The sequence below is a fragment of the Mustela lutreola genome, chromosome 4 (genome assembly GCF_030435805.1).
Source record: "Mustela lutreola isolate mMusLut2 chromosome 4, mMusLut2.pri, whole genome shotgun sequence".
In the NCBI taxonomy this organism is placed as follows: domain Eukaryota; kingdom Metazoa; phylum Chordata; class Mammalia; order Carnivora; family Mustelidae; genus Mustela; species Mustela lutreola.
Window position 1 is genome coordinate 116,765,144 of NC_081293.1, and position 15,653 is coordinate 116,780,796.

Consider the following 15,653-nt stretch of genomic DNA (forward strand, 5'->3'; position numbering starts at 1 on the left):
TATAAAAGACTGATGAATCACAGGCTTGTACCTCTGAAACCAATAATACATATGCTAATTGAATTAAAATTTTTTAAAAAATCCATGAAAAAATGAAATATATATGTTTTACATATGAATAAGTACATACATAAACGATTATAAAAATATATAAACAGAGGCTGTGTTTCCAGATGTTTTCAGGTCTTTTAAGCAACATAGCCTCATGGTTTTAGCACATGAGCTCTAGACAGACTTAGGTTCAAGTCTTGGCTCTGTCATTCATCAACAAGTGACCTCAGCAAGAAACATCTCCTGGCCTCAGCTTCCTCATCTGTCAAATAAGGAAGCACGTAGCTCCCAGGGCTGCTCTGCTAATTAAACGGGATGATAAATGCAAAACTCTTAGCAAGGTCTCTGGTGTGCAGTAAATAAAGCCACTTTTGAGTGTTTTGGAAAAAAAAAAAGGTGGAAGGAGCATGAACTTGGAAATTAGAAAAGACACAAGTTCAAACCTCAGCTTCATTTATTAGCTATGTGAACCTAAATGAGCTCCTCAATCTCTTGGTGCCTGAGTTTCATTCTTGATTAAAGAAAGATATAATTCAAAGATTAAATGAAGGAAGGCTTAGCTAAGTTTCCTGGTACAAAAAAGACCCAATAAACAATAGCTATTATTATTGCTATAAATATTTTATCAAACAGATCAAATATATATATGCCCTCAAAATGAGTGGAAGAGAAACCTATATTAATTGACATCATTAATTCAAGATCATATTATACATTTAAAAATTAAACACGATTTTTCAACAAGTGCTCCCAGTTATGAATATCTTAAGAACAACTTTCTTGATCCTTGGTATACCATTATGATCCACTGGACCCAATATTAGCTCTTAAATGTTTTTAAAACTGGGGCGCGTGGGTGGCTCAGTGGTTAAGCCGCTGCCTTCGGCTCAGGTCATGATCTTGGGGTCCTGGGATCGAGCCTCGCATCGGGCTCTCTGCTCAGCAGGGAGCCTGCTTCCTCCTCTCTCTCTGCCTGCCTCTCTGCCTGCTTGTGATTTCTCTCTGTCAAATAAATAAATAAAATCTTTTAAAAAAAAATGTTTTTAAAACTATTCTATTTGTAAGGGCTGATATTTCATGATTTTTATTTTCTTAGAGTGCTTCCATAGAACATATAGAAAATTTACTCTTTTAAAAAATAAAACACATTCTATCTTAAAATTACTATATCCATCTACTGGACTCTTATAAATCTAAAATACGTTATGGGCTCTTAGTGTTCTTATTTTTCACATCTTATAATATTCCGCTATTTCACAATCCTAGGAATTATTTCATCATTATTCATCAATTATTGTCAATCATGCTTTAAAAAAAAAAAAATAAGACAACAGAAAAATTGAAGGACTTGCCTAGAATGGTAGTTCTCAACTAAAGGTGATTTTGCTCCCCTCAGAGAACATTTGGCAATGTTGATATTTTTCATTGTCATAACCAAGCAGTTTCCTACTTGAATTTAGTAGGTAGGGGCCAGCAATGCCACTAAACATCCTAGAGGGCATAGGTCAGGTCCTGACAACAAAGAATTACCTGGTCTAAAATACCAATAGTGCCAAAGTTGAGAAACCATTTTTTCTTTTATGCCATAATGGCAGAAGGAAGAAAAGTGACCAAAAAAGATCTCTCAGAATCATCACATGAATCAAAAGATAAAAGCAAAGAGATCAACAGTAGGATAGTAGCTTCTGATTTTTTTGATTTTTTTAAATCTGCAGACTCTTTTAATTGTGATTATTTTGAATACATTTATATTGGAACTGTGCCCACAGAACTATCAATTTTTTAATGGTAACATATTTTTTTATTAAGTTTTTAACTTTAATTCCACAATAACATACAATGTATTAGTTTCAGGTATAGTGTAGTGATTCAACAATTCTCTGCATTACTCAGTGCTCATTATGGTAAGTGTACTCTAATCTCCATCACCTATTCCACCCCCTCCCTTCCCTACCTATTTCCCAACTGGTATCCATCAATTTGTTCTCTTTAGTTAACTGTTTGTTTCTTGATTTCTCTTTGTTTCCGTTTGTTGTTTGTTTTGTTTCTTAAATTCCACAGATGAGTAAAATCATATAGCATTTGTCTTTCTCTGACTTATTTTGCTTAGCATAACACCCTCTAGTCTAGGTCCATCCATGTTTTCACAAATGGCAGGATCTCATTCTTTTTTATGTCTGAGTAATATCCCAGTTTGAGTGTTTATACACACACCACATCTTAATTATCCATGCATCTGTGGATGGACACTTGGGTTACTTCCATAGCTTGGCTATTATAAACAATGCTGCAATAAACACAGTGGTCCATATATCTTTCTGAATTAGTGTTTTTGCTTTCTTTGGTTAAATATCTAGTAAAGCAGTTACTGGATCATATGGTATTTCTATTCTTAATTTTCTGAGAAATGTCCATACTGTTTTCCATAGTGGTTGCACCAATTTACACTCCCAAGTGCACAAGGGTTTTCTTTTTTCCACATCCTCACCTACACGTACTATTTCTTGTCTTTTTGATACTAGCCATTCTGACTAGTGTGAAGTGATATCTCATTATGGTTTTGATTTGCATTTCCCTGATAATTAGTGATGTTGAGCAACTGTTCATGTACCTGTTGGCTATCTGTGTGTTTTCTTTGGAAAAGTGTCTATTCAGATCCTCTGCCCATTTTTCCATTGGATTTTTGGGGTTTTAGGTGTCGAGTTGTGTAAGTTCTTTTTTTTTTTTTTTTAAGATTTTGTTTATGTATTTGACAGAGAGAGAGAGATCACAAGTAGGCAGAGATGCAGGCAAAGAGAGAAGGAGGGAAGCAGGCTCCCCGCTGAGCAGAGAGCCCAATGTGGGGCTCAATCCCAGGACCCTGAGACCATGACCTGAGCTGAAGGCAGAGGCTTTAACCCACTGAGTCACCCAGGCATCCTGATATATATAAATATATAAGTTCTTTATATATTTTGGGTATTAACCCCTTAGCAAGTATATCATTCACAAATATCTTCTCCCATTCACTAAAACAGTACACGGATGAGAAGCAACTTCCAGTTCTGGACAAACCCAAGTTCCTTGTACCTGATCATACCAACATAAGTGAGCTCATTAAGATGATTAGAAAGTGCTTACAGCTCAACACTAATCAAGCCTTCTTCCTGTTAGTGAACAAACACAGTATGGAGAGTGTGTCCATGCTGATTTCTGAAGTGTATGAAAGTGAGAAGGATAAAAATGGATTCCTGTATATAGTATGTGCCTCTCAGGAGACATTTGGAATGAAATTGTGTGTTAAGACTAAAAAACGCATCTATTCAAAAGTGTTTTAAACCCTTACCAAAAAAGAAAAAAAAGAGATGTTACCAACTGAGACTGATAAGTTCATTCAATCACAAATCATTACAACAGTAGTGTTCCTGCCTATGAATTTTATAAAGTTGTTTTTGTACTGCAAGCAGAAAAGCTGAGCTCCAAATGAGCACATTCAACTTTGGAAAGTATCACTTAACCTAGGCTGTTTTGTTTTTAAGTTTAGAAGTTTAAAAATAATATACTTTGCATTCTAAAAAAAAAGAGAGAGAGAGAGAAAGTTTAAGTCATGGTTTCCTTTGCTGTACAAAACCCTTTTTATTTTGGTGTAGTCCCAATAGTTTTTTGTTTTGCTTTTGCTTTTGTTTCCTTTGTCTGAGGAAACATATCCGTAAATATATTGCTAATGCTGATGTCCAAGAGATTACTTCCTATGTTTTCTTCTAAGAGTTTATGGTTTCACATTTAGGTCTTTAATCCATTTTGAGTTTATTTTTGTGTATGATGCAAGAAAATTGTCCAGTTTTATTCTCTTACAAGTAACTGTCCAATCTTCCTAGCACACCTTATTGACAAAACTATTTTTTCTCCATTGTACATTATTGCCTCCTTTGTCATAGATTGACTATACATGGTCAATGAATGATGTGGGTTTATTTCTGAGTTCTCTATTCTGTCCCATTGATCTATGTATCTATTTTTGTGCCAGCTTTGTGCCTGTTTTGCTTACTACAGCTCTATAATGTATCTTGAAATCTGGGACAGTGATACCTCCAGCTTTGTTCTTTCTCAAGATTACTTTGGCTATTCAAGGTCTTCTGTGGTTCCACACAAATTTTAGGATTATTTGTTTTGGTTCTGTGAAAAATGCGATTGGCACTTTGATAGAGATAGCAATGAATCTGTGGAGTGCTTTGAGTAGCAAGGATATTTTAACAATATTAATTCTTCCAATCCCAAATATATCTTTCCATTTGTTTATATCAGCTAGCTTCTAATTTTGATTGTGAAACTGAAAATATAAGATACTGAGTTTTCAGAAGGTGATATTCTAGATGAATTTTCTGAGGTTAAGCATTGATGAGTGAACAATATATTCCTAAAGCCAAAAAGGAACTATGAATATTCTTATCCAGTTAGTCATTCAACATGAAGACTTCATCGTGTATCTTTTACAACAAGAACCTGAACCATCTCATTTTGCTAAAAGGACATAGAATAGTATTCTTTAATCTTTTGTGATATTTGTGCAAATACATTTATTTGAAATAGTTCACATATGAACAGATACTAAAGGCAAGTATGCAAATAAAAGTGATCAAAACAAAACAAATGATGTAAAACTTTTTAAATGCATCAAATTAATCATTCTAATTAGTGTTTATGAATCTAAAAATCGTGACCTTTGGCTCAGGTCACTATCCTGGGGTCCTAGGACAGAGTCCTACATCAGGTTCCCTGCTCAGTGGGGAGCATGGTTCTCCCTCTCCCACTATTTCCCTCTCCCTCTGTCTGCCACTCTGCCTGCTTATGCTGTCTCTGTCGAATAAATAAAATCATTAAAAAAAAACCCACTAAAATTGCTTTAATAAGATCTTAGAATACCAAGCATGTATTATTAGTTTCACTGTACACTTCGAAATCTAAAGGAAACGTATAAATGAGGAAAACCTTCAAAGTTGCTACAACCTCTTTACTTTCAAAACAGAACTGATTTCAAGGCAAATTTTTTGCGAGAAATGTCTGAGAGATGAATAAATAATACTCAATATTCTCAACATATGATATTCAGAATAGTGTTAGTTTAACACTGCAGCTCAAAGTTTAAGGTTTTTTAAAAACAGTAATATTGAAATACAATTAGAAAAATGTTTATACCTTAACAGACTGTAAGATGCCAGTCCCCTGCTCAGTTTCAATTTTACAATTATCACACTCAATATTTTGGACTTTTACACAGCCAGGCCCTGATGACTTGATATCCAAATCTAGAAATGAAAAAAGAAAAAAAAGTTAGTACTATGGCTAATGAGCTCCAAAGCATTTTAGCGCCCTCTAAGAAATCCAGCTCCTCAGTTATGTTCATAAAATTACTGAACCCTGGAGAGAGCATGGTTGTCAGCACCTAAGGTGTCTCTACCACAACAACAGGACAAATGTAGTGCCCTTTCCTGCTAACTTTTAGAAATAAAACAGTTATTTCTATTGACCTATATCATCTAAAGAGAGAAAGTGATATAGGAGAAAAGTAAAAGAGGGCAGATACTCCAATTAATACACATTCCTGGGAAAGATAGGAAACACACACACACACACACACACACACACACATGCTTAAATAAAACTACAGTTTTATTTAACAAGTCATTATGGTAAACTGAATAAGCCAGTTAGCTTCTTCTCTCTTATATTCACGAGGATTTATAGATTTGTTCCCAAACCTCATATAAATTAAAAGCATATCATAGGAATAGTACAGATCTGTGTTTGTTGCCCCCCACAAAAAAACCACTGGGGCTTAACACAATTTAATCATTATGGCATAAAAATAAATTTTTGCAATTCTGTATATGGCAGTCTCTATAAAGTCTTTTAAAACAGCAATATTTTGGTTGTAATAATCCAAAAATATATAAACCAATAATTTTACCCCAGATGGATGCAAATGTAAGTAACCAATTTTTACTAAGTTGAGTAGTGTTACAACATAGCCTTCATGTAAGGCAGCGCTCATAGTATGTAGAGAAGGACATAAATGCCCTCTACCCACACACCCCCAACAGGTAGAAAAGCCCACTTAGTGGCAGTAATGCTACTCTTACTCACAGAAACAGGTATAAACAAACTGGAGGAACAAGTACATAAGAAGAAAATTGAATTATATTGATTTGAGAAGCCCGTGAAATAGACACCTAGAAATGGTAAACTGGAAATGGGATTCTGGCTCTAGGAAGAGGAATCTACAAATAATGAGGTTTGAGGTCACCAGCACAGAGAGTTCCACTTTTGTCTGTGTTACCATAAAATTTCGCTTACTCTATTTCAATACTCAATCCCTTTTTTACTATGATAATATATTGACAAATCTTCCTCCCCACCCCAGATTGTCATATTTTGAGGTCAGGGTCTTTTATTCATCTAGGCTAGTTTAAAGAAGTTGAGAAGCAGTAAACCATCATGGTTGAGCAGACTCCAGTCAGTACACATTTCAGCTCCACCACTTTATATCTGAGAGAGAACATAGTTTTTTTAATATACTTCCATTAGAATATAAGTTTCATGAAGGCATGGATTTTTCACCCACAATAAATACTTCATGAACCTTGCTGTATCTCAGTTTCCTTATGTGAAACAGTGCCAATAACTGTATCTACTTTATGGTGCGATTTTAAGGATTAGAAAAGATTATCTTGGAGGTGTTGGCTGCTGTGATGATCATTAGTATCATCCTTCTGTCCCAGGAAGGAGAGCCTGGGGACACTTTACTAGAAAAATGCTGTGTACACACTGGCTTGCATTTGATAAATATTATGGACCCCAAATACCTAGAACACTGTAGGCATTGTCAAACGGTCTACCGTGCGGTTTTACTATGTGATTGTGTTTGTATTTTTTCAAGACTGCTACTCACGGGTAATTTACGATGGAGATGTATCAGTAGGAAGCCAGATGCCTACGTGAGACCCAACACTTGGTCCAGGTTAGATATGGAACATCCTACAGACAGAGCTGATTTGGAACAGACCCCAGGCTGTGTATATGCAAGGGGAAATGTGAATGGATTATCAAGAAAGTTCAATCCTGAAATACAAACCACTTTGCTATTGACAAAGTGCGGTGAAATAGAGAAATAGGAACCACGTGCCAAAGGAGAACATAAGGGTTCCACAAATAATAGTTGATTTAGATTATGCCAAACGATGTTTTCATTGGATTTAGAAAATTCCGATCTTTGGGAACCTGATGTCTACCTTTCACTAGGAAGCTCAAAGTACAACAGAAAAGGAGGCAGGTTCCGAGGGGCGTAAGTATATTGGGTTACAAAGTCAGATCCAAGGGGACCCATTAAAAGTGCACATCTGCTTAATTTCAGAAGTTCGCCGTCTGTGCCCTGGGACCCAAACCCTTTTTCACTTCACTTCACTTGCCAAACTTCAGGGGCGCGTTCACCTCCACGGACGCCTGAGGGTCGATGGTGTCAGACAGGATGGCTACCTCCTTCAGCGCCTCGTCGTACTTCACCAGCAGGCCGGCCAGGTCCCGCGCCCCGCCCTCCGCTGCTCTCACCGCAACCAGCACGCGGTCGCCGTCCGGGTAGGTAAGGGGGTCCAGGGGCCTCACGGCCAAATGGCACGGAAGCCGCGCCCGCAGCCGACCGAACGGGCTCACCAGCAGCGTCCACTCCTTCAGAGTGTGGCATGTGAGGCCTGGCGGGGAGACCGCGGGCTCCGACCCGAGCTGGCGCTCGCCCCCACCAGAGCTGTACCGCCGGGCCGGGCCAGCCCGACAAGCCCAGCGCCCCGCAGCTCTGCGGGCCCCAACTCGGAACTGGCTGAGCCAGAGGCAGCCACATCCCCAGCCCGAGCCGGGTGCGAACATGGCGCACCCCTCTCGCGCTCCCTCAAATCACCTCAGCCGTAGGCCAGTCTCGCCACGGCCAGTCTACTTGACCACTGACACGGCTCAAGTCAAAAGGGAGACATCTGCGAAGATCTGCTGAAGCAAAACTGCTCACTTTCTTTGGCAATTTAAACCTCAGCCGCACACGCCTCCGCGGCGGGTTGGAATTTCAAAGCTGTAAACCCCTCTTGACCCGCACGCCTTGCCCGCGCCCTCCTCTTTCGCAAAGGCGCATGGGATACGTACTTCTAAAGGAACGAGAGGACATGGGGCTCCGGGCAGCTTGGAAACTACATATCCCAAGAGGCAATGCGCAGGGTATTGGGTAAGAGCAGGTGTTACCCGAACTCAGAAGGTGCGCGCTCTTGCCTGAAGCCCATTAGCGATTGGAGGAACTGGAGGGGAGAGGGTGGAATCTATTTGGGAATCCAACGGGCCAATGAAAAGCGCGGAAGGAGCAATGTGGGCAGGACCGCATGGTTTCCTTGGATACCGAGGACGCGACTTTGGAGAGGGTGGAGCTTTGGAGTGAGAGCTTGGAGGTCCTAATCTACCAAGAAAAATAGGAACTTAAATAAGGATCAGGACCAAGTCAAGGGGTAAGAAACTGCGCTTTTAAAAGGTGAGAACTAGGGGCGCCTGGGTGGCTCAGTCGGTTAAGCGTCTGTCTTCCACTCAGGTCAGAATCCAAGGATCCTGGGATTGAGTCCTACCTCCGATTCCCTCCCCAAAGGGGAATCTCTTTCTCCAGCTGCTCCTTCCCATGCGCGTGCTCTCTCTCAGAATAAATAAAATCTTTAAAAAAAGGGGGGGGGTGAGAACTAGATGCAAACTACAGTGGGAGATTAGATCCAAACTTCACTAAAATAGTGCAGGGTACCCTTATATGGAAAATCCCTCAGCAGGAAAATAAAGAGCCAGATTGGTGGGGGTTTTATTAAATTCTTTTTAATAAAGGCAGAAGGAGAAGCAGTGGGACTCGATTGCAGGACGCTGGGATCTTGACCAGAGCCCAAGACCAACGCTTAAGGGACTGAGCCAGCCAGGCGCCCCAGGCTGGTGTTTTTTGGTGGATCCCTCTTTGATACCAAGTATAGGAATAGCATTAGAGTCCTCCCTCCTTCCTGATCCTAAGTAATCCTAAGCCAGTCGTTGGACAGGGTTTTAACTGCTTTCCCTTAAAATGAGATCAGTATTACTTTCCTTATTTTGCCTCAAAGAGTTTTTGCAAGGATCAGATCAGCGCTCGCTCGCTCGCTCTCTCTCTCTCTCTCATACAAGATTTATATAAATCTTGAAGAAAAAAAACAAAAACAAAAACAAAAACCCCGAAGCTCTTGGCAAAAATGCAGTAACGATATACTGGGAGGTAGCGATAGAGAGATGGACTCGTGGGCCCAAGTCACAGAGTTTTCCACTAGCCATTATCTTTTTTATAAAATTCAGTGTTTTCATAAGTTATCCTTTCCTCTTTTCTGTCCTCCTAGTTCTTTCTCCCTCCTTATTCTCCTTCCTAGTTAGTGAAGGCTTATGATAAGTGCTAGCTTTTAGGTCCACCAAATTCCCACTGAATACTAGCTCTGTCCTTGACTTTGTGTTTCATTTGGTCATAATTATTCAGACTGATCTTCAAAGTGTCTTTTTAATGAAAACCCATGGGGATAACTTTGAAAATTTTTGAAAAAGACATTTGTTTAAGCAAATTGAGAATGCACTCACATTTGTTGTACACATGCCAAATATTTTTAGATTAAATAGGAATAAATACCTAGAAGATTATTTTGTTTCTGTGGTGAGATTTCCTTTTCTGAGACAAACCAAGTTCATGGAATTGGCACGTGAACTGTAATTGTCTCTGTGGCAAAATCTTTGTTTGATTATTTTCAAACAAAACTAAAGAAAATTGACTGAAATGCTTCTTTTCTGATTACATTAACTTGAAACTGGAGAAAATGATATAAGATTAATATAGGATATTAAAAAGTTATTGATACTTTAAAAAAATTTTTTTATTGATACATTACTTTTGTATCAAATCTGTCCACATGTCAATGACCACTAATAAAAATACTGCCTTCCATCTGTGTGACATTATAGTTTTCAAAGCATGTTCACATGTGTCATCTTGTAGTATCTTCATAAAACACTCAGTTCAGCAGAGCAAGTATTATTATCCTCACATTATAGATGAGGAAACAAATTCAGAAAGATTAAAATTAAACAATTAGAGAGTCTGGCCCTCTTCCCACTCTACTAAAAGTTCCTCTATCCTCCTGACCCCTTTGAAGAAAAGTAATTATTCATCAAATGAATGAAGAATCATAAATAACTTTCATTCCTATGTTCTTTTTTTTTTCAACTGAAGTTGTAAAAATACCTTATAAGTAAACTCTTAAGGGGGAAAAGTTTATAGTAACTGACACACCCACCAGCAGTATATGTTCATGATGTATACATAGACATGCTGCTGGTGGCGCATAAGTGGTTAAAAACTTTCCAGAGTTCATTTCAGCAGTATGCATAAAGCACTTGAAAAATATGTGTATCCATGACTTGGAAATTGTACTTTTGGGGATTTAATGTAAGCATAAAATTAGGGACATTCAAAAAAAACTTACATTCAAGGAGTTTTGTTCTATAGAGTTACTTGTGATACTAAAATAATGAAGTAACTTAAATGTCCAAAAATAGTAGGGTGTTATGTAAATCAGTATACATCTGGAATATTCTGCAGCAATTCAAAAATTATATTTTGAAGACTACTCAGTGATGTGGGAGCACTTCTATAATATAATTGTAAAGGAAAATCATCTAGTTCTTATTCTGCGTGTTTCTTCTTTACTCTCACACTACTACCACACTCATAACACTTCTTCTGACACTTTTGGCTACCACGTGTCTGAAGGGTCCAAGAAACCAGCAGGGTGTTCTACAGTTTGACTCTATTCTGACACTATGTACCTGCAAATAGTGTCAGATCCCACAGGGTAAGAACTCAGTTCTACAAGACTGCTCTTGCCCACTTGAGATGCTAATTACAAGTAGTGGGTCCTTAGGTTACCCACAACTTCTGTCTGGTTTGCCTACAAATCAGAGGTTCCCACAACCGCCTTCACAGTTTTGATGAACTTGCCAGAATGGTTCTCAGAACTCAGGAAAACATGTTTACCGGTTTATTAAAAGATTTGATGAAAATGAATATGGATAGATAGATAGATAATCTCCAAATGAAGAAAGAGATAGTGTGAGGTCTGGCAGGGTTCTGAGAACAGGACCTTCTGTCTCCCTGGAGTTGGGGTGTGTGTCTCTCCTTGTGTGAATGTGTTTGCCTAAATGGAAGCTCTACAAACCCCATACTATCGGGATTTTCATGGAGGCTTCATCATGTAAATATGATGGATCCTTAATTCCATTTTTAGCCCTTCTTTCTTCTTAGGAGACTGGTGCAGAGCTGAAAACTCCAACCTTCTTATCATGGTTCATACTCTCCAGTGACCAACCCTCATCCCAGAGCCATCCAAGAGCTACCCAAAGTCACCTCACTAGAACAAAAGACATTTCTATCATCCCCAGAAATTACAAGGGTTTCAGGAGCCCTGTGCCAGGAGCCAAGGAGAGATCATCATATATTTTTTCCTATTATCTCACGGTAATATTAAGTGAAAAGAGTAGAATGCCAATTGTATGTTTAGTATGATCCCAATTGTATAATAATGATAATAATTTTATTTTTTTAAATGTTTTATTTATTTGAGAGGGAGAGAGAGAGGGAATAAGAGAGAGAGAGCATGAGAGGAGAGAGGTCAGCAGGAGAAGCAGACTCCCTTGCTGAGTGGGGAGCCTGACTCCAGGATCATGACCCAAGCCAAAGGCAGTCGCTCAGCCAACTGAGCCACCCAGGTGCCCCGACAATAATAATTTAAATTTTTTATTTTATTTTATTATTTTTTAATAATTTTTAATTTTTTATTAACATATAATGTATTATTAGCCACAGGGGTACAGGTCTTTGATTTGCCAGGTTTACACACTTCACAGCACTCACCATAGCACATACCCTCCCCAATGTCCATAACCTCACCACCCTCTCCTAACCCCTTCCCCACCCCCCACAATCCTCAGTTTGTTTTGTAAGATGGAGATTCTGTTATGGTTTGTTTCCCTCCAAATCCCATCTTGTCTCATAAAATAAAATTGTGTTTTAAAAAATATGTCCCGTGGAAACAATTTCAACTTGGTAACAATGGTAATATCCGGGTAGTAAAATAATGAATTATTTCATTTTTTTGTGTGTTTTCAATAATAAACATATATTACATTTATAATTTAAAAGTTTTAAAAGCACTTCTTAAAATACATTGTTTCCTAGAACTAACTCAAATAATGAAATAGTTGAAGGATTTCTTACTATGTAAATGTAAATGCTGATGAAGATTTTACTTTATTTAATAATTGATATTCAATAAATGGACAGCAGAGGGCATGAGTCAGTTTTCAGAAAAATGTAACTTAAATAGAATTCTGGGATTCAGCTTAGCCAAGGGAAGCCAAAGGAACTTGCCAACTTTCTAAATTATAAACTTTTACAGTGAATATATCTTATGACTTTCATTCTTGTGAAATATTAATAAACTCAATCTGATAACTGACAGTACTAAGAAATATTTAATGAATATGTAGGTAGCTTCCTTTGAAATCATCACTGACATATGGACAGATTTAGTTGTTTCTATGCCCATGATGTGCAGGAAAGTGTCTGTGATTTAATGCAGTCACACTTTCCCATTCTAAGCACCTTGAGAAGTTGCCTACGTTAGACATATTCTTGGGTACTTTGTATGTTAAAGCAATATGTATGTGTGTTTATGTATGTATCTGAGATAACTTAAACAGAGCAACTAGAGTTTGCTCAAAATACAAAAAATTTAAAAGCTAATTTTAGACAAGAGTTCTTGTATGTGCTAATGCTTAATTCCATTTCTACAAGGTAGAAATTTTGTTTTCAACCATTCAACAGGAGTAGCATTGAATAGAAATTCCACTTACATTTTATGTATTTTGAGGCTATGCTGTTAGTTATATATAGGTTCGAGATTAATAGTTTCCTGAGAAATTTCCTTTTTGTCGTTAAATAATGACCTTGTTTATCTCAAGTATTGCTGTCCTGTTATGTTCTTTTTAAAATTCATTAATTTATTTATTTTTAATAAACATATAACGTATTTTGATCCCCAGGGGTACAGGTCTGTGAATCGCTAGGTTTACACATTTCATAGCACTCATCATAGCACATACCCTCCCCAATGTCCATATCCCCACCACCCTCTCCCATCCCCCCTCCCCCAGCAACCCTCAGTCTGTTTTTTGAGATTGAGTCTTTTATGGTTTGTCTCCCTCCCAATCCCATCTTCTTTCATTTTTTCTTTCTCTACCCCCCACACTCCCCACATTGCATCTCCACTTCCTCATATCAGGGAGATCGTATGATAGTTGTCTTTCTCCAATTGACTTATTCCGCTAAGCATAATACCCTCTAGTTCCATCCACGTCATCACAAATGGCAAGATTTCATTTCTTTTGATGGCTGCATAGTATTCCATTGTGTATATATACCACCTCTTCTTTATCCATTCATCTGTTGATGGACATCTAGGTTCTTTCTATAGTTTGGCTATTGTGGACATTGCTACTATAAACATTCAGGTGCACGTGCCGCTTCGGAGCACCACGTTTGTATCTTTAGGATATATACCTAGTAGTGCAATCGCTGGGTCATAGGTAGCTCTATTTTCAGGTTTTTGAGGAAGCTCCACACAGTTTTCCAGAGTGGTTGCACCAGCTTGCATTCCCACCAACAGTGTAGGAGGGTTCCCCTCTCTCTGCATCCTCGCCACCATCTGTCATTTCTTGACTTGTTAATTTTAGCCATTCTGACTGGTGTGAGGTGGTATCTCATTGTGGTTTTGATTTCTATTTCCCTGATGCCGAGTGATGTGGAGCATTTTTTCATGTGTAGGTTGGCCATCTGTATGTCTTCTTTGCAGAAATGTCTGTTCATGTCCTCCGCCCATTTCTTGATTGGATTATTTGTTCTTTGGGTGTTGAGTTTGATAAGCTCTTTATAGATTTTGGATACTAACCCTTTATCTGATATGTCATTTGCAAATATCTTCTCCCATTCTCTCAGTTGTCTTTTGATTTTGCTAACTGTTTCCTTTGCTGTGCAAAAGCTTTTGATCTGGATGAAGTCCCAATAGTTCGTTTTTGTCCTTGCTTCCCTTGCCTTTGGCGATGTTCCTAGGAAGATGATGCTGCGGCTGAGGTCGAAGAGGTTGCTGCCTGTGTTCTCCTCAAGGATTTTGATAGATTCCTTTCTCACATTGAGGTCATTCATCCATTTTGAGTCTTTTTTTATGTATGGTGTAAGGAAATAGTCCAATTTCATTTTTCTGCATGTGGCTGTCCAATTTTCCCAGCACCATTTGCTGAAGAGGCTGTCTTTTTTCTATTGGACATTCCTTCCTGCTTTGTCAAAAATTAGTTGACCATAGAGTTGAGGGTCTATTTCTAGGCTCTCTATTCTGTTCCATTGATCTATGTGTCTGTTTTTGTGCCAGTACCATGCTGTCTTGATGATGACAGCTTTGTAATAGAACTTGAAGTCTGGAATTGTGTTGCCACCAACTTTGGCTTTCTTTTTCAATATTCCTTTGGCTATTCAAGGTATTTTCTGGTTCCATATAAATTTTAGGATTGTTTGTTCTATTTCTTTGAAAAACATGGATGGGATTTTGATAGGGATTGCATTAAATATGTAGATTGCTTTAGGTAGAATAGACATTTTCACAATATTTGTTCTTCCAATCCATGAGCATGGAACATTTTTCCATTCCTTTGTGTCTTCCTTAATTTCTTTCATGAGTACTTTATAGTTTTCTGAGTATAGATTCTTAGCCTCTTTGGTTAGGTTTATTCCTATGTATCTTATGGTTTTGGGTGCAGTTGTAAATGGGACTGACTCCTTAATTTCTCTTTCTTCTGTCTTATTGTTAGTGTAAAGAAATACAACTGACTTCTGTGCCTTGACTTTATATCCTGACACTTTACTGGATTCCTGTACAAGTTCTAGCAGTTTTGGAGTGGAGCCTTTTGGGTTTTCCACATATAGTATCATATCATCTGCAAGGAGTGATAGTTTGACTTCTTCTTTGCCGATTTGGATGCCTTTAATTTCTTTTTGTTGTCTGATTGCTAAGGCTAGGACTTCTAGTACTATGTTGAACAGCAGTGGTGATAATGGACATCCCTGCCGTGTTCCTGACTTGAGCGGAAAAGCTTTCAGTTTTTCTCCATTGAGAATGATATTTGCAGTGGGTTTTTCATAGATGGCTTTGATAATATTGAGGTATGTGCCCTCTATCCCCACACTTTGAAGAGTTTTATTCAGGAAGGGATGCTGCACTTTGTCAAATGCTTTTTCAGCATCTATTGAGAGTATCATATGGTTCTTATTCTTTCTTTTATTAATGTATTGTATCACATTGATTGATTTGCAGATGTTGAACCAACCTTGCAGCCCTGGAATAAATCCCACTTGGTTGTAGTGAATAATCTTTTTTAATGTACTGTTGGATCCTATTGGCTTGTATTTTGGTGAGAATTTTTGCATCTGTGTTCATCAAGGA

The 15,653-nt window shown here is 38.1% G+C and overlaps 2 protein-coding genes across 7 annotated transcripts in view; one reads left to right on the forward strand and one right to left on the reverse strand.

Annotated features, from left to right (window-relative positions):
- FAM185A (family with sequence similarity 185 member A) overlaps positions 1 to 8,183 on the reverse strand; it is a 54,399-nt gene extending 46,216 nt beyond the window's left edge. For 2 of the 3 annotated variants that reach the window (XM_059170914.1, XM_059170912.1), the window contains exons 1-2: positions 7,497 to 8,183; positions 5,227 to 5,336 (exon numbers count right to left, since the gene is read on the reverse strand). In XM_059170914.1, coding sequence (XP_059026897.1) covers positions 5,227 to 5,336; positions 7,497 to 7,947 — 561 coding nt within the window. In that variant the 5' untranslated portion in view covers positions 7,948 to 8,183. The remainder of the gene's footprint in view (positions 1 to 5,226; positions 5,337 to 7,496) is intronic. The other variant, XM_059170913.1, reaches the window with a different exon arrangement.
- Positions 8,184 to 8,365: 182 nt separating this feature from the next.
- Positions 8,366 to 15,653, forward strand: part of CCDC146 (coiled-coil domain containing 146) — a 117,310-nt gene continuing 110,022 nt past the window's right edge. For 2 of the 4 annotated variants that reach the window (XM_059170917.1, XM_059170915.1), the window contains exon 1: positions 8,366 to 8,590. The gene's annotated coding sequence lies outside the window, so the exon portion shown is untranslated. The remainder of the gene's footprint in view (positions 8,591 to 15,653) is intronic. The other 2 variants (XM_059170918.1, XM_059170916.1) reach the window with 1 other exon arrangement.